Here is a 19,556-nt window from a genome sequence, read left to right on the forward strand (position 1 = left end):
TTACTGTTTCCTTTTTGTTACATATGTGTTGTATTTGTGCTGATAAATAAATAAAGGGAGACTAGTATAGATCTATTTCAAGCTATTTAGCTCTCATCAGCTAGCCATACCCTTATTGGGATTCGAACCTGTGCAATACAGATGCAATACTGATGAGAGCTAAATAGCTTGAAATAGATCTATACTAGTCTCCCTTTATTTATTTATCAACACACACACACACACACACACACACACACACACACACACACACACACACACACACACACATATATATATATATATATATATATATATATATATATATATATATATATATATATATATATATATATCAGACCAGTAAATAACAATAATAGTAGTAGTTTTTGACATTTATGTTCATAGCAATCCCCGCCCACTTCAGTTGTAATAAGAAATAGAATGGTATATAATTCAAAATGAAAAAGAATACAGATGAAGAGGTTTTATCAAGTTGATTCAAAGTCTTTTGATTTAGTGTTCTAGATGTAGTCAAGAACCAAACTAATTCATAACACTAGAGAATTCCTGGAACTTTGGCATTCTGACAAATCGGCCATCAACAGGCACATAGAGAGAAACCCCACTAGACACTGTAGAAAAGACAGAATCAAAAGTCAGAAAAAGGAAACACACAGAGCACATTCTCTCTAGCAAAAACACATGGATAAGCAGGGAGGAGGAGGAGGAGGAGGAGGAGGAGGAGGAGGAGGAGGAGGAGGAGGAGGAGGAGGAGGAGGAGGAGGAGGAGGAGGAGGAGGAGGAGGAGGAGGAGGAGATCATCTGCCATTTCACACAGGAGAAAAAACAGCAAAACTAAGCTGAAATCCTTGAGGCTTTTCTAGGGCAACTGATAGGAACAACTTTACCCAGTAAATGGGTGTTTTATGACTGGCCATTAGTAAGAAAATATTGGTAAGAGTGTTCAGACATACTGTCTACTATGATGAGGAACTGAGGAGTGCAGTAGGAATGCTAAAGTACATGTTTTATTTTATTTTTATTTGCTTTTAGATGTAGCTGCTGACTCACATTTTATTGTCAACATTCAGACATGCTAATCAATATAGTATCATTATGGGGCTTCAGAACACTACAAGCAACGCCCGTTTACATGCAGCTTCTTGAACTGAAAATCAGGCTGCAATGAGTATAAGATAGACCATAAACGGAGCAGCAGCTCCACTGTGAATGGAGGGAGAAAAGTTCGGATTCTCTCTGCTATAGCATTCACTATGAGCCCTTCTCGTGCTCATACACACATTTTTTTCCTACCGGGTTCTGTGGGCATGGCTTGGTGGTGGGGTCATGTGACTGAGTGGGCGTGCCTGTGAGTGACATCGAGTTGGTCATGCCCACTCAGTCACAGGACCATACCATCGCCAAGCCATGCCCACAGAACTGGTAGGGAAACAATTTGAATGTCACCCATGACTAGGAGAGAGAGAGAAAAAAAATCCTGTGACATATTCTGGATAAATGCACAGTTAATGGCATGGGAAGCTCCAGAAAGCTTTTCTTTTTCATTTGCATATAAAATTCATGAAGAGCCTTGAAGAATAGCAATTTCGCTTTATCCAAAGAGAGGACCTAATGCAGTTGTTTAAGCAAAGTCCCGTTGCCTGCTGTTGAATTGTTTTGCAGGAAAGATTATAATGCACGATGCTTTTTTTATGTGGTGTCTTTGCAGATGGATGCCCAGGCCTGTGTTATGGAAATGGAAGGTGCACCCTTGACCAAAATGGATGGCACTGTGTCTGCCAAGTGGGCTGGAGCGGAATGGGCTGCAATATTGTTATGGAAATGCTTTGTGAAGATAACGTCGATAATGATGGAGGTACAGAGACAGTTATTGCTCAAGTGTATATGCCATTCTTGTGAATGAATGAATGAATGAATCTTCTATAGGGCTTCAGTTTCAATGGACTCTAAGCAACATACAGCAATATAGTATAACACAGATAGTCCTTGAGTTCATTTAGTACCTTAATGCTGTGTGAAAATAACACTGATAATAGCAATAGCACTTAGACATATATGCCTCTTCACAGTGCTTTACAGCCCTCTCTAAGTGATTTACAAAGTCAGCATATTGTCAATGAATAATCTCATTTTTGGAAGGATTGAAAGCTGAGTCAATCTTGAGCTGGTCAGGATTGAACTGCTGGCTGTGGGCAGAATTAGCCTGCAAAACTACATTCTGACCACTGCGCCACCACAATTTTTAACATTGATAATGATGAAGCTATGGGCACAGAAAATTCTCGAGAATGTATCTGTCATTTTTGTAAATGAATGAATCTTCTATTGGGTTGCAGTTACAATGGACTCTAGGCAGGGTACAGCAATATGCACAATATAAATCATCCTTGACTTAAAATGATTTGTTTTAGTAACTTCGAAAGTTAAAACAACACCCAAAAAAAGTGACTTACATTTGGTCCTTACACTTAGAAACATCACAATATCTTCATTGTCACATGATCAGAATATGGGGTCCTGGCAACTGGCATGTATTTACAGCAATTGCAACATCCCACCACAGCATAACAGTCGTGATGGCACAGTGGTTAGGATGCAGTATTGCAGGCTAACTCTGCTGACTGCCAGCAGTTCGATCCTGATGAGCTCAAGGTTGATTCAGCCTTCCATCCATTCGAGGTCGGTAAAACGACCCAGATTGTTGAGGGCAAGAGGCTGACTTTGTAAACCACTTAGAAGGGGCTGTAAAAGCACTGTGAAGCGATATGTAAGTCTAAGTGCTATTGCTATTGGTATCCCAATGTCAACATGACAGGTAATTCTCCACTTACAAGCTGTGCTGCCCCATTGACCCACACATCCATGTAGGTATAGAGAGAGCTTTATCTTGTCGTCCCCCCCAAGCAGTTCTGTTTCAGGTTTTCACCTCACTCACAGCTGCTAGATTAAAACAGTAATTTGGCTCAAGACCAAGTAGGTAACAAAGGAATTGACCTACGGCAAACTCAAAACAGTCTCGGAAATACAGGCTTTGGGTAGTTTCAAAAAAGAGAAGCCAAAATCCCACCTGAGGTTTGGAGCCTCCCATTAGGTGTGTCAGTCAGTCCAATGGTCAGAGTTACAGGGTTTACAGGTAGAATTCACAGGAACAGCCCAGGACAAGAGTTCAGAGGGTCGTTTCCAAGCAAAGCCAGCCATGAACATGCCCCAGACTAAACATGATAGCAGTGTTCCAATATCTCAGGGGCTGCTACAAAGAAGAGGGAGTCAAGCTGTTTTCCAAAGCACCTAAGGGAAGGACAAGAATCAGTGGGTAGAAACTAATCAAGGAGAGAAGCAACCTAGAACTAAATAGATTTTTCCTGACAGAACAATTAATCAGTGGAACAACTTACCTCCAGAAGTTGTGAATGCCCCAACACTGGAAGAGTTTAATGAGTTGTTGGATGTCTGAAGTGGTGTAGGGTTCCTGCCTAGGCAGGGGGTTGGACTAGAAAACCTCCAAGGTCCCTTCCAACTCTGTTATTCTATTCTATTCCTATTCTATTCTATTTCCTATTCTATTCTGGCCTTGAACTCCCACAAGTCTTCCCTCTGCTTGGAAAGCCTATACTGGTAAGTCCTCAGTGAGGTGCTTCTGCTGAACCTCCTTCTCAGTCAGATCCCATTTAACTAAACCAGCTGTTTTGCCAACTCTTTCTCATGGTGGCTGCTTGGCTCAAACAACTGCTTCCTGTTGGGGCCCTAAGGAGCCCGAGCGGGCAGGTGAGGAGTGGCGAGTAGAGGCTGGCAAGGCGCCCCTTGATGTGAGTGACGTCAAGTTGGCCATGCCCACCCAGTCACATGACCACCTTGCCACGCCCACCCAGCCGGTCATTAAGCAGATCATATTAGTGGTCCGCAGGATTTAAAATTATGAATTCAGGTGTCCCTGAGGTCCGAAAGGTTGGTGACACCTGACACAGGAAGATACTAAGGAATGAATTAAATGGGCATCTCACGATCCACTCCATGGGTATCTAACCTTGGCAACTTTAAGACCTGTGGACTTCAACTCCTAGAATTCCCCCAGCCAGCCCTGCTCTACACCTTTGGTTCCCGTTTGTTTTCTGAGAGACTGACAGCCTTACTGTTTGATCCCTGAGCTTCCTTCACCTTTTCATATCACAGATGTCGCATGAAAGGCACATTTTGTCTGGCTGCCTCTTCAGCAGATGCGGCCCCACGGAGAGCTGATTTCAGCTTGTGTTGCCCATCTGTGCCAGATTGGCAAGGCTGAGCAGGACCGGCCGTGTGATGTGTGACATTCTCAGCAGATGCCGCTTCTCCTACACCGCTCACCGTTTGCATTAAGATTGCCTCTGTCTCTTCTGCTCTGTTCCCCTTACTTCACGGGGGTTTGCCTGTTCCTGTTCTTCCCCTCCTAAATGGCCAAAGAGCTCCAGGCTCCCCACCCCACCCTTTTCTCTCTCTTCTGCCCACCTAAGGATCAAGAAGCACCAGCAATTAATTGTTAGAGGAGAACTGTGTGGGTGGTTTGCAACTCTCTAATTAAAGCTTTGGGGTACGGAATAACAAGGCAGCTTAAATCCAACAGCCGCGTAAGGATAAACTGCATATGGGCTCTGAGCGAGGATCATGTCACTCTCTCTGTCCCTCGCTGACTGTATGACATATCTGTGCCTCCAAGCAGAAGCGTGTTGTGTTTCTCTTGTTTAGGCGGTGCCAAGTAGCTTCCAGTAAAATCTGAAGCATTCTAATTGGGTTCCCTACCCCGGTGCTGTTGATGCTGATGCTGATCTAACTGCAAACTCACAGCCTCTCCAATCTCTTATTAACAGGGAGATGTATTATGAATGCAGCCCTTGAAAAGAAGCTAGAAATTCTCACATGCTTAGTCGATTGTCTTCTTGGGCATGTTTGAACATTTCCACCATAAGGACTGTGACCAAAAGCATCCTATTATGATAGTCTTTGCTTTCAGGGAGCTGTCCTTTGGGTTTATTTCTTTTTCAGAAACTCATATTTGTCTTTAAATTGGTTGATTTAACTTAAAGATGCTGAGCTTGTCAGCTAGAAAGTAGCATGCAAGAGGGGGAGTTCCCATTCCTTGCCCCAGCTCCTGCCCACTTAGCAGTTTGAAAGCAGGCGAACACAAGTAGATAAATAGGTACCATTTTGGTGGGAAGGTAACAGTGTTCCATGTACCTTTGGCTCCAGGGCAAGGATACTGTAAAATCTCAATTTTCACCCCACCCCACTAACCTGCTTTCCAGCTCCATTCTCCTGCGCAGGGAAACAGAAGAAGACCCAGCCAATCAGCTGAGACTCAGGAGGCAGATAGATGGGGGTGGGGCCAGTCAGAGGTGGTATTTACTGGTTCTCGGAACTCAAAATTTCCACTACCGGTTCTCCAGAACTGGTCAGAACCTGCTCAATACCACCTCTGAATTAGATCCAATTCATACTGTTGCATTCTGTTACTTTCTGGTATGCCTGTCCCATCACTGACTTTGCAGATCAATCCAACAAATCTTTCTATATAAAAAATGAAATGCTACTTATTTTCCCTTTCCAAAGTCTTGCCTATTGTCTGCCTCATCCTTCACTTTCTTCTCCTTACAAACCTTTTTTTTTCCTTCTTGCACTGCCATTCTTCAAACTGAAACCCAGCAGTTAAATCTTCTTTTCCATGCACAAGCCTCATTTTTCTTTTTCTATCATATGCATGGAATGCTTTGCCCATAATCTTGAAAATACTGCTATTGCAAAATATGGCTTACAATCTCTCAAAAGCTCTCTTCCTTTGGTACAGATATAGAGTACAGAATAGAATATAAAATAACAGAGTTGGAAGGGAGCTTGAAAGTCATCTTTCAGCAACATAGATTAACAGAGTTAGAGTTGGAAGCGACCTTGTAGGTCATCTAGTCCAACCCCCACCCAAGCAGGAGACCCTACACCATTTCTGACAGATGGCAGTCCAGTCTCTTCCTGAAAGCTTCCAGTGATGAAGCTCCCACAACTTCTGAAGGCAACTTCTGTTCCATGGGTTGATTGTTCTCACTGTCAGAACATTTCTCCTTATTTCTAGGTTGAATCTCTCCTTGATCAGTTTACATCCATTATTCCTTGTCTGGCCTCCAGGTGGCTTGGAAAATAGCTTGACTCCTTCCCCTCTGTGGCAGCCCCTCAAATATTGGAACACTGCTATGATGTGTCCCATGGTCCTTCACTATACTTGACCTTCTAAAGAGCAGTCAAGGTTGATCTCCTCTAGGACTGACCAGTTTGATCACCTTGCAGTCCAAGGGACTCGCAGGAGTCTTCTCTGGCACCATAGTTCAAAGGCCTCCACTCTTTGGCATTCAGCTTTCCTTATGATCCAACTTTCACAGCCATCCATTGCAACTGGGAAAACCAAAGCCTTGACTAGATGCACTTTTGTTGGCAGGGTGATGTCTCTGCTTTTTAGTATGCTGTCTAAATTTGCGATAGCTTTTCTCCCCAGGAGCAAGCGTCTTTTAATTTCTTGGCTACAGTCATCTATGGTGATTTTGTAGCCCCTTCACCATGACAAGGCAGTAATCCATGAAGGGGTTCACTAGACTAGCCGTGCCCAGATCCTGTAACCGTTCTTCATATGTTTTAGTCTCCAATCTAAGTCTTGAGTCTCACCATCTTTTTTGTAGTGTATCTTGTCCAGCCCCCTGCTCAAACAGGAGACCCTAAACCATTCCATACAAGTGGCTGTCCAGTCTATTCTTTATAAGCCTCCAGTGATGGAAGACCCACAACTTCTGGTCTATGACCTTAATGAAGATTTGATTTGATCTGAATTGAATTAGCATGTAATTGAAACACATTTAATTTTGTAAACGGCAGTTTAGGTCTCAGCATGTTGTGTTCATATAGCCAATGTGAGTCATATCGTGGGTTTTGAGTTCTGCAAGAAATAATGGTTCTAGTATACCACTAAGATTATCATCTATGGATCTGAGTACAGTGTAGTTTACACTTAGCTTATTCATATTTGCTTCAAGATGGGACACCAAATTATAACTGTGATCTCAAAACTGCAAACCTCACATCTCTTGACTGGCACCTTCTGTTCATTGGCTGTAATACTGCAGAAGACCATTATAACACTTTTTTGCTAGAAGTCAATAGAGCTATTAAACTACAAGCACCATTAATAACCCCAAAGCCCCCCCCCCGCCAAATAATCCATAACAATAAGAAAGCTTCAATCCCCCCCAAAAAAATCTCTTTGGCGAGAAAACAAAACAGGCTATCTAGCTAAGCTCACCAACGTGCCTACCGTCCCTGTCCTATTCTCTCCATTTATTTGTACTCATTTCCTTTGTGCATGTCCATGCTCAAACTTACACCTGTTATCTTGTACATGTTTGACAAAATAAATAAATAAAATTTTCCCATCTTTTATTGATAAAATAAATAAAAGGTGGGGAAAGAACTTGCAGTTAAGAAAGTCTAAAAAGTTTGAAGAGGATGAGAAGCAATTGCTATAGATGGAGAGGTCAAGGGGGATGTGCAGTGCAGAAAGATTTTATGTCATCCTGCTAAGTTTTAATTTAATTTGAAATATTTGTCAGAATGACATCAAAGGAGAAAGTGGCTTCTGTGACTTTCTCATAGCTGGAGCCTGGTGTTCTTACACTTATTTAACAATGAGATAGTCAAAGGTTGAACGCGAACAAGCTGACTTAAACCCCAAGAGTTTTATTATGTGCCCTTTTCCAATAAGACTCATCACTAAGGGAAAGTCCTGCCTTTGAGAAATGGTTTGGTTTTGATGCCGAAATTTAGAAAGCTGATTGTGTCCAGCTTGAATCTTCTCCTTGAACTTCATCTGGACACACAGACTTGCATTTGCACACTTATCCTTTGATTACGGTAACAATTTTCTGGGTTACATTTCCGACTGTTTTTTATCTCTCCTGCAGCATCTTTCTGATTTTTTTCCCGCCTCTTTTGCAGATGGTTTGACAGACTGCGTCGATCCTGATTGCTGTCAGCAGAGTAATTGCTTCTCCAGCCCTCTCTGCCAAGGCTCCCCTGACCCGCTGGACCTCATTCAGCAAAGTCAACCTCCTTTCTTGCAGCACTCACCAAGGCTCTTTTATGATAGAATCAAGTTCCTGATTGGCAAGGAGAGCACTCATGTCATTCAAGGCGATGTCTTATTTGAAAGCAGGTAAGTCTCCCTCCCTCCCTCCCTTCTTCTCTCCCTCTTATATCACTCTGACTATTAGCCATTTGTTTTTCTGGTTCCCTAAATGGTACAGTTGATCCAGCGATGAGATTCACTTATACCTTCTCTACAGGTTCTCAAAGATGAACATGCATGCAGTGTTCACACATTACATCGGTGCGGGTGGGCGCAGCCTCCTGCAGCCACCGCTACCGGTTCACCCGAACTGGAGAGAACCGGCTGAATCCCACCTCTGAGTTATACAATACAATACAATAGCAGAGTTGGAAGGGACCTTGGAGGTCTTCTAGTCCAACCCCCTGCCTAGGCAGGAAACCCTATACATGTTTCAGACAAATGGCTATCCAACATCTTCTTAAAGACTTCCAGTGTTGGGGCATTCACAACTTTTGGAAACAAGCTGTTCCATTGATTAATTCTCCTAACTGCTGGGAAATTTCTCCTCAGTTCTAAGTTGCTTCTCTCCTTGATTAGTTTCCACCCATTGTTTCTTGTTCTACTCTCAGGTGCCTTGGAGAATAGTTTGACTCCCTCTTCTTTGTGGCAACCCCCTGAGATATTGGAACATTGCTATCATGTCTCCCCTAGTCCTTCTTTCTATTAAACTAGACATACCCAGTTCCTGCAACCATTCTTCATATGTTTTAGCCTCCAATCCTCTAATCCTCTTTGTTGCTCTTCTCTGCACTCTTTCTAGAGTCTCCACATCTTTTCTACACTGTGGTGACCAAAACTGGATGCAGTATTCCAAGTGTGGCCTTACCAAGGCTTTATAAAGTGGTATTAACACTTCACGTGATCTTGATTCTATCCCTCTGGTAGAAAGTTGATCATCTATGGCAGGAGTGTCAAACTGGGTTTCTTCAAGGGGTGGATAAGCTTTGTAATTCTCCTCTATGAGCTGGCAGGGTGAGCAGGAAGTGGGGGGAGATGGGATGGATGCCTCCTACAGCACTGTGCCAGCCAAAACGGGCGATGAGAGGGGCACACACAGCACCCCAGCATCCCATTTTTGGCCTGAATGTCCTCCTGCAGCACTTTGCTAGCCAAAACGGGGCATAGGGAGGCCCCGTGAGCCCCCGGTGCAACCCGTTTTTGCTTTCCCCTGCCACCTGCTACCCTCTGCCAGCCAAACCTGGGCCATTTTGGCCAGCAGAGCCACCACAGGCTGGTTCTTTTATATGTCTAGGCCATGGGCCAGATTTAAGCACCCCGCGGACTGGATCCAGCCTCCAAGCCTTCAGTTTGATGCCCCTGGTCTATGGAGATTCTCAATCGTCCAGGTCAAGGTTGTCCCAAAGATGCTTTTCCAAAAGCACATGAACTTTCTTGGTTTCTTTTCTTTGAAAATATTTCACTTCTCATCCATGAAGCTTCTTCAGTGCTGACAGAATAGTGGGGAATGGAAGGGTTTATATTCTTTGCAGGCATCTGGTCATTGTCCAAAATGTGGTCAGAGGACCGCTGGTTTGACCATCTGTCAAAGACCTCAAAGAGGCCATCTATGTTAAAACAGAACAGCCTTCTCTCAACAGAGGAATAAGGATACGACATCACCTATCTCCTGTCTACATCCAAGTCTTTTCAACAGCCCCAAGGAGGTTTTGCACCTAATTATATTGTGAATATATTCATGTGATTAGGTGACTCTGAGAATACAGATAAAAGCCCCAAGTGGCCTCAGAGAGCTAATGACTATAAATCCTTCTATCCCCCACCATTCAGTCAGAACTGAAGAAGCTTCTTGGATAAGAAGCCAAATGTTTTTAAAGGAAAAAAAAAACAAGCGAAAGTCTGATTTCCTTTTGGAAAAGCATCCTTGGATACAATTGATCAAGATTTGTTCCTGTGTTTCTTTCCCTTTGTGCTGTTGGCTCAGGGAGTCCTGGGAGATGCTCTTCCCCACATATCTGCCAGATGGAGAAAAAATGTTTTGACATCATTGAGTCTCTTCATCTGTTTCCCTTTCTCCCATACTGTGGACGTGCAAGAACTCTGCAATCTAGTTCAGTGCCCTAATGTGGAACTTTGGTCATTACTTGACCCAGATTGCTGCTATGATAATCTGATCCAATTTGCTGCTTGGACTTAGAGCAAGATTTAGGGGGCAAAACAGTATTTTCTCCTCCCGTAACCGAGCACTAGGAAAATTAAAAAAGGCCTGTTCTTGTTTCTTTGCTTTGTTTTTCCAATTCATTGAGCTTCAGAGAATGTAGAATAGAATGGAATGGAATAAGGAATTAGAATAGAATAGAGAATGAAATGAGAATACAATAGAGAATACAATAGAATAGAATAGAGATTAGAATAGAATAGAATAATGGAACGGAATAGAATAGAATAGAATAAGGAATTAGAATAGAATAGAGAATGAAATTAGAATAGAATAGAATAGAAAATAGAATAGAATTGCAGAATTGAATGGAACGGAATGGAATAGAATAGAATTGCAGAATGGAATGGAATAGAATAGAATAGAATTGCAGAATGGAACGGAACAGAACAGAATAGAATAGAATAGAATTGCAGAATGGAATGGAATAGAATAGAATAAGGAATTAGAATAGAATAGAGAATGAAATGAGAATAGAATAGAGAATAGAGTAGAGAATAGAATAGAATTGCAGAATGGAATAGAATAGAATAAGGAATTAGAACAGAATAGAGAATGAAATGAGAATAGAATAGAATAGATAATAGAATAGAATAGAATAATGGAATGGAACAGAATAGAATAGAATAAGGAATTAGAATAGAATAGAGAATGAAATGAGAATAGAAGAGAATAGAGAATAGAATTGAATTGCAGAATTGAATGGAACGGAATGGAATAGAATAGAATTGCAGAATGGAATAGAATAGAATAAGGAATTAGAATAGAATAGAGAATGAAATGAGAATAGAATCGAATGGAATTACAGAATGGAATGGAATAGAATAGAATAGAATAGAATAGAATAGATGTGCATGCTGGCCAGCTGATTTTTGGGCTTCTGGAGGGCCAAGGAAGGCCATTTTTCTGCTCTCCAGCTTCTGGAAAGTCTCTGGAGCCTGGGGAGGGTGAACAATAGGTCCAATGGGCCAACTGGAAGTTCATTCCTGAACTTCCGGTTGGGCCATTAGACCATTTTCCCCCTCCCCAAGCTTCAGGAAAGCTTCCAGAGCCTGGGGAGGGTGAAAACTCCCCTCTGCATGGGGGCATACTCACATGCATGCACGGAGGGTTGCATGCGCACACGATAGCATACATGATGGTCACATGATGCCACTGTGATGACATGAATTTGATACACCTGGAATAGAGAATAGAAAGCATAGAATAGAATATTGGAATGAAGAATAGAATAGAATAGAATAGAATAGAATAGAATAGAATATTGGAATGAAGAATAGAACAGAATATTGAAATGAAGAATAGAATAGAATAGAATAGAATAGAATAGAATAGAATAGAATAGAATAGAATAGAATAGAATAGAATAGAATAGCAGAATGGAATGGAATGGAATAACATGTTTCAAACCCAATGTGGTGTTTTAACTTATTTAAAATCTGAAGTTCTAACAACTTTGAAATTATCTGTAGCCCCAAAACACCATGATGTGGTTATAATCCTTAGTATCACTTTGATTGTGAATATACCTTTCCATTAGTCTTTCTCTTACTTCTCTACCTAGTGACAAATAAATGACAGGTATTGTTTGGTGCAACTGCCATGAACTTACTACTTTATACTTTTCCAAATTGAGCAAAAAACCCTATTTTATGTGCACACAATAAAATTATAATGTTGAATAACTTGTTCAAGGTAATATTCTCAACAAAAAGAAATGAACAAATATCATTAAAGCTCTTACCTTGAGTTTATCTCTCTGGAATGGTTAATGCAATAAATTATATGTTTTTAAACAAAATGGTCTTGTGATAATTTCCCTACCAGAAGTGCACTTCAGAGATTAATATATCTTCTCTTGATAGCTGATGAAAGCTGGAAATGTGTTTGATATCAAACAATGAGCAAGACACTTTCACAATGAGAATGCCACACAATAGATATTGGGTGGGAGGATGGGTGGAGGAATATATTAATAAAATTTATGTATTACTACTACTAATAAATGAATAGACATAAGCAAATAAATAGCATGATTTGGCCAACACTAAATCACTTCATTTACCATGATTGCCACAAACCTGAATTTTCCATTCATTTTGCAATATTCTGGAAAGTGTTGGGAAGCTCTGTCTATGATATGAGGCCTTACTTTAGATAGTTCATCATTGTTGTTGTTGTTAGTTGTGAAGTTGTGTACCACCCATTGCAACCCCATGGACAACGTTCCTCCAGGCCTTCCTGTCCTCTACTATCCCCTGGAGTTTATTTAAACTCAAACCAACTGCTTCAGTGACTCCATCCAGCCACCTCATTCTCTGTCGTCCCCTTCTTCTTTTGCCCTCCATCTTTCCCAGCATTAGACTCTTCTTCAGTGAATCCTTCCTTCTCATTAGGTGGCCAAAGTCTTTGAATTTTATCTTCAGGATCTGGCCTTCTAAAGAGCAGTCAGGGTTGATCTCCTCTAGGACTGACCGGTTGGATCGCCTTGCAGTCCAACAGACTCACAGGAGTCTTCTCCAGCACCAGAGTTCAAAGAGCTCCATTGTTTGGCACTCAGCCTTCCTTATGGTCCAACCTTCACAGCCATCCTTTGCAACTGGAAAAACCATAGCCTTGACTATACGCACTTTTGTTGGCAGGGTGATGTCTCTGCTTTTTAGTCTGCTGTCTAGATTTGCCATAGCTTTCCTCCCCAGGAGCAAGCGTCTTTTAATTTCTTGGCTGCAGTCCATCATAGTATATTTTAAATGCTTTTACCAGCACCATCTGTGTAAGACTCAAATCTCCATCATTTTTTTCATGAAGAGGTCAACATTTGTAAGCTTGGGGGAAAATAGACGGAATCTAACATAATTAGTCATAATTGTGGCGATGAGTTGTGACTCTAGAAAGATGTTGAGACTGCAGAAAGAGTGCAGAGAAGAGCAACAATGATGATTAAGAGGCTGGAGGCTAAAACATATGAAGAACAGTTGCAAGAATTGAGTATGTCTATTCTGACAAAAAGAAGGACCAGGGGTGACATGATAGCAGTCTTGGGCACCACAGAGAAGAGGGACACCTCTTCTCCAAAGCTATTCTCTAAAGCACTTGAGGGTAGGACAAGAACCATTGGATAAAAACTAATCAAGGAGAGAACCAACCTGGAATTAAGGAGAAACTTCCTAACAGTTAGAACAATTAACCAGTGGAACAGCTTGCCTTCAGAAGTTGTGGGTGCTCCAACACTGGAAGTTTTTAAGAAGAGATTGGACAACCATTTGTCTGAAAAGCTGTAGAGTTTCCTGCCTAACAGGGGGGTTGGACTAGAAGATCTCCAAGGCCCCTTCCAACTTTGTTATTCCTTTGTAATATTTGAGGGTGGCAGCCCTCAGCCCTCTCTCCCCTGGCTTGTGCAGGTTTATTTATTTAGCATTTGATAACTCATTTGTGGAGCTCGTAGGCCACTTGGCTGAATTTCTCTGCCTGTCCCAGTTTTTCTTGACCTCTTTGGGATCTCTGAAACTTCATTGGTCTCATCCACTCACTTAGAGGGCCACAAATACGTTCTTTTTCTTCCTCTTCTTTTTCAACAAGATTTAAAGGCATATATTTCTTCGTAGCCTATTTCCCAGAGTGGTTTTAAATGCAAATTAAAATGTGTTCTCCAGTATGTTTATGTAATTGTCTGTTTATTTATTGCTTCCCCACCAGCTTTGTGCTAAAAGATATCAAGGCAGCATTCAAGGAAGCGAACAACAAATGATGAAACGATGAGAGCCTTTAAAATGAGAATGCCACCCAAAATATCAAGAAGGGAAATAAATACTAAGAAGAAAATTGCCCATGTTAAAAAGATGTGCCTTCTAGAGAAGGGGATTTCAGAATAAGGGGGCACCCCACATTTTGAGATGGGATGGTTGAAAGGCAATCAAACTCCCTCATAATGCAAAACCGGTCACTGAAACATGGGCTTAAATCAGGGGTGACATTCAAATTTTTTCTCTACTGGTTCTGTGGGTGTGGCTTGGTGGGGGAGCCTGTGACTGAGTGGGCATGGCCAACTCAATGTCACTCACGGCCATGCCCACTCAGTCACATGACACTCACCCCAACCAAGCTACAGTATGAAATCATGCGTATATGAGCACGAGAAGGGCTGTGAATGGAGGGAGAAAAGTTTGAGTTCTCTCTGCCACAGAATTCAATGTTAAATGCAGCAGAGAGAATCCAAACTTTTCTCCCTCCATTCACAGCGGAGCTGCTGCTCCCTTTATTGTCCCCCCCTCTGGCCCAACCCTCCCAGGGACTACCTGAAAGGGACAGGCTGCAGCAGTTCCACTGTGAATGGAGAGAGAAACTTTCGGATTGGGTGGGTGGGTCAAGCAGCTGGAAGGGCCAAACGAGCAGCTGGAAGAGGTGAGCGGCGACTGGGCAACTGAGCGGGCAACTGGGTCAGCTTGGACAGGGCCAACCAAGGGTGATTTTTACCAGTTTGGCGAACTGATTCAAATTGTCCCTTCCAGTTTGCCTGATCCAGTCGAATTTCACCCATTTAAAAATCAAGAGCAAAAACTACACAGCATTTTAAATCCAGCCTCCACCAAGCACTTAAAATAGAAACTTTTAAAGTACTAGAGAGAGTGGAAACTGCCTTAACTTGATCTATAAATGATGATATACTGCATAAATATAAATTGAAGGTGAAAGATTTCATAAGCTTTCTGCATATTGTTTTTTCCTCCCAACGAGTTACCTGGTTTTACCCTATTTCTAGCACTCTGCAGGAGATGTCCATGTCAGTTTGAAATGTTCATGTGTCAACTTGTACTTCGTATATACCCTATTAGACACCAATGTGTGGTTTTTCTATAGGTGCATGTGTGGGTGTCTGGCTGAGCTGTGAATGCTACAGCAATCACAAGACAGAGAAGAAGAAAAAACAAGACAAAACTTACAATGTTCTTTGCCTAACCAGTTGCATCTTATGTATTTATTTATATTTACAGTGGGAGACCAAATTTTCAAACAGAACAACTCTGTTCTGTTCAGAACCACAAACACTTTGGCAGCAAGGTGTCAAAACGAAAACAATAGTCTTGTACAGGACAGGCTGAAATAGTAATATCATGGACATACCAGGTGACTTCTATGAGCCATGATTATTGCTAGACATGGCTTCCAATGACCCTCATTCACAAAAACAATTAAGAGTTTTAATCATTGGCTTATAGGTTTTGTTCTTCGGTTAGTGTAAAGTGGACCCTATAACACAGTGGTTCTCAACCTTCCCTTTAATACAGTTCCTCATGTTGTGGTGACCCCCAGCCATAAAATTGGTGTCTTGGTTCCTAAGACCAACTAAAATATGTGTTTTCCAACTTGTGAAAGGGTTGTTCAACTCCCAAAGGGGTCCCGACCCACAGGTTGAGAACCACTGCTCTAACAGAACATGAGAATTAGAATGTTTTGACTGAGGCTTCTCAAGAGCCTGAAGCAAACTCCTTGTCCCGACAAAAAACCCTTTGATTAGTTTACTGTGAATTCTGCTCAATCACATCCAGCAAAGTCTTTCAAGGGAGGATTTACAGTCACAGACCTTATCTGGCTTGGAGACCTGACAGGTTGATATCTGCAGAACTTGGCAAGGAGTCTCAGAGAGTCACAAACCAATGAAGTGAACTAATTGTCTCCTGCAAACTCCACTCCCCTTTCACTCCTCTTTTATTTCCTCTGGGAGGGGCCATTCATTGACCACCTGTGGCCTTATTCCCAAGTCGACCCCTGTTCTTTAGCTGTTCCCTTCATCTGGCAACTCTGCACATGCGCACACTGGGAATAGGTTCCAGTTGTTCTTCTGCTCCACTGACTCTGAAGGCAGCTGATAACTGGCCTACAGCTCTGGCTCCTTCTCTGCCTCTGATGCAGAGCCCTCATCCAGACTCCAGGACTGGCCCATCTTCCTTCCCAACCTCCTCACTGTCTGAACCTGCTGCCAGCTCTGCTGGCCACTGGTGGGCCACAACATAGAACATCTAGATATCCTTTTCATAGATAATGCTGGTTTACTTGCCAGTTGTTACCCTAATATAATTGTGGGCTCCTAACAGGTACAACATATGGCCCAACCCATACTCAAAATCCTGCTTTACCTTCCAAATTAATAACACTGCATAGCTCCACTACCTAAGACAATGACTTTTTTCTTGTAGACATCTCATTACCCCCCTAGGTACCATCATCAGTGCTAAAAGGGAGTGGGGTTTGCTCTCTGTTTCTATACAAGTAGTTTGCCTTGAATAAATAAGTAACTCTCCGATTCAGTCCAAGGTGAAAAGTCTTCTGTGTGAGATGTTTGAAAAAAAATATCTGGAACTCAGCCAAGGAAGGGTATTTATTAACGTATGATGCCAATGACACACTCTGGGTCTACATGTTTAATGATCTATGTTCCATATACTCTACTGGACAAAAACTGTGAGTCAGGATTCCAAGGAACGCCCCCAATGAAAGAAAACTCCAAGGCTTGAAGTTCCTCAAAGTTCCACTTTATTAGAGATGTCATATTGGCACATCTGGGAAAACTCGAATCTGAAAGTTTCCAGGTTTTCCTCACCCAAAAGAAAGTCGAAGTTCCTGCCCAACACCCACATGTCCATCACATGGTCCAATCAAAGCATTGTTCCAACTGGAGATGCCTCCCAGTCACACAACTCCAAGTGCAGGCCAGGATGTCCTTGACTCTTGGAGAAAGGAATGTTATTATGACTATATACCTCCCCAGGTCCATACAATCCCCCCTCCCAATTTCTCACTAAATGTGGCAGACCTGAAGATTCAATGCCCAAGATGGTATCCAAGCCTGACACTGTGATTTTTGTCAAATGCTGGAAAGGGAAAACCACAATGAGGCAAATTAAGATCCATTTGTCTTAAGAAGGACTCAAAGGGTTATCTGGCCAACACCTTTTCCTAAAGTAAGAGTTGGAGATCACGGTGACGAGAAATGAGCTGTTTGGGGAGACTTGCAGAAAATCTATGGTTTTTTTAAAAAAAAACTTTGTCATTAAAGAGAGAGATCTGGGGCCAGAAGAAGGAGAGAAAGCAAGAAATTGGAGAAGTGAAACATGGGATAAATCATGTCCCAATAATAATAATAATAATAATAATAATAATAATAATAATAATAATAATAACAACAACAACAACAACAACAACAACAACAACAACAACAGTACATTAAAGAAAGAAACAGAGTCACTAATCCTGGCTGCGCAAGAACAAGCTATCCGCACAAATGCCATTAAGGCCAAAATCAAAAAATCCTCTGATGATGCCAAATGCAGACTTTGCAAAGAAGCTGATGAAACTGTTGATCACATACTCAGCTGCTGTAAAAAAATCATGCGGACTGATTATAAATTGCGGCACAATTCAGTAGCACAGATGATCCATTGGAATTTGTGCAAAAATTATAGTATTAAAACAGCAACAAACTGGTGGGAACATCAGCCTGAAAAAGTCACCGAAAATCAGATGGTCAAGATCTTGTGGGATTTCCGTATACAAACGGACAAAATACTGGCGCATAATACACCAGACATCCCACTGGTTGAGAAAAATAAGGTCACAATCATAGACATCGCAATACCAGGTGATAGCAGGGTCGCCGAGAAGGAACATGAAAAAATCGCAAAATACCAGGACTTAAAAATCGAAATTCAACAACTATGGCACAAACCAGCAGTGGTAATTCCAGTGGTAATTGGCACACTGGGTGCTATTCCAAAAGCACTGGAATTACATTTAAAACAGTTAAAAATTGACAAAATCACCATCAGTCAAATGCAAAAAGCCGCACTGCTTGGATCTGCACGCATATTACGAAAATACGTTACGACGTCCTAGGCCCCTGGGTGGGGCCCGACTAGTAACCAATGCCAAATCCGGCGAAACAACTGGCTGCTGTGATACAATTGTATAATAATAATAATAATAACAACATCAACAACAACAACAACAACTGCAGCTTCCTGCAATAACAACAGCGGAACTGAAAAAAACTGCATAACTTGGAACATCATATATTTTTAAAAAGTACTTGGTTGATACCTAGGACTCTGGCAGCAATCCGTATCAACCATTAGCACCAGTCACTGGTATTTGTGATTCATTTTTGAATGTTCAGTTGACTGAGTTTCATGTTTAATGTATTTAAGTATATAATAATAATAATAGCCTTTCTTGTCACTGTACATCATGTATGCAACGAAATTGGTTTTGCCTCTACTGGTGCGATCCATAACAGAAAATACAAGACAACATGAATAGTATAGAGAATAATCCTTAGACAAGTAATTGGGAAGAGGAAAAAAAACAGCTACTCATACTTTTCCAGATGTACATGGAGTGATTGTGATTGTGTTTAGGAGTCTGACAGCCCATGTGTAGAAGCTGTTTTTAAACCTGTTTTTTCTGGCTGGCTATACTTCGATGTCTTCTGCCCGATGGTAAAAGTGAAAAGAGACACTGGCCAGGGTGTGAATCATCCCTAAGTTTCTTCCTATGTCCAATTTTTTTTTTAAAAAAAATGATTTTCTTTGCATTTTGTTCTGAGCTTCTCTGGCTGACCACCTCTTTCAGAACTGGGGGGAAAAGAGGGTGCCCCAGGGAAGGACACAAGTATGGTATGAGTTGTGCTTCTTGTAGCCTTACAACATATTGCTTGTGAAATACATTATGCAGATAAAGAGTGTGTCAGTTTAGCATCTTACTTCATGGCCAACTCCCTCTTTTATTCACCTAGACGTGCTTGTGTTATCCGTGGACAAGTGGTAGCAGTTGATGGGACCCCTCTTGTTGGGGTCAATGTGAGCTTCCAGCATCACAGTGATTATGGCTACACCATCAGCCGACAGGATGGAAGGTAAACAATTTTTGATTTCCTATCTTCCTCTGATATTTATTTCCATGGGGATTATTTTTTAATTAAGAAATTAGGGAACCAGGTTGAAAGTAAAGGAAGGTGGGGAGATTGAAAGCCAATAGAGCTTTGTCCTGTTAATGAATTAAAAAGCCACCAAGAGTCTGAATGATTGACTAGCACCACATCCAACAACTCTTGAACACTATCAGCATTGACAACAATCCTCATCAGTCAATTGCAAAAGGCAGCTTTACTTTCAAACAGCTTACATCCTGGGATGACACCTGTAATAATAT

The 19,556-nt window shown here is 41.7% G+C and overlaps 1 protein-coding gene across 5 annotated transcripts in view; it reads left to right on the forward strand.

Moving 5' to 3' along the window:
* TENM1 (teneurin transmembrane protein 1) overlaps positions 1-19,556 on the forward strand; it is a 647,679-nt gene that overhangs the window by 520,923 nt on the left and 107,200 nt on the right. For all 5 annotated transcript variants that reach the window (XM_087727833.1, XM_087727832.1, XM_087727835.1 and 2 more), the window contains exons 13-15: positions 1,712-1,858; positions 8,005-8,221; positions 19,141-19,260. In XM_087727833.1, coding sequence (XP_087583959.1) covers positions 1,712-1,858; positions 8,005-8,221; positions 19,141-19,260 — 484 coding nt within the window. The remainder of the gene's footprint in view (positions 1-1,711; positions 1,859-8,004; positions 8,222-19,140; positions 19,261-19,556) is intronic.

The sequence above is a fragment of the Thamnophis sirtalis genome, unplaced genomic scaffold (genome assembly GCF_051295495.1).
Source record: "Thamnophis sirtalis isolate CommonGarterSnake01/CBP01778 unplaced genomic scaffold, rThaSir2_p1.2 scaffold_13, whole genome shotgun sequence".
Lineage (NCBI taxonomy): Eukaryota > Metazoa > Chordata > Lepidosauria > Squamata > Natricidae > Thamnophis > Thamnophis sirtalis.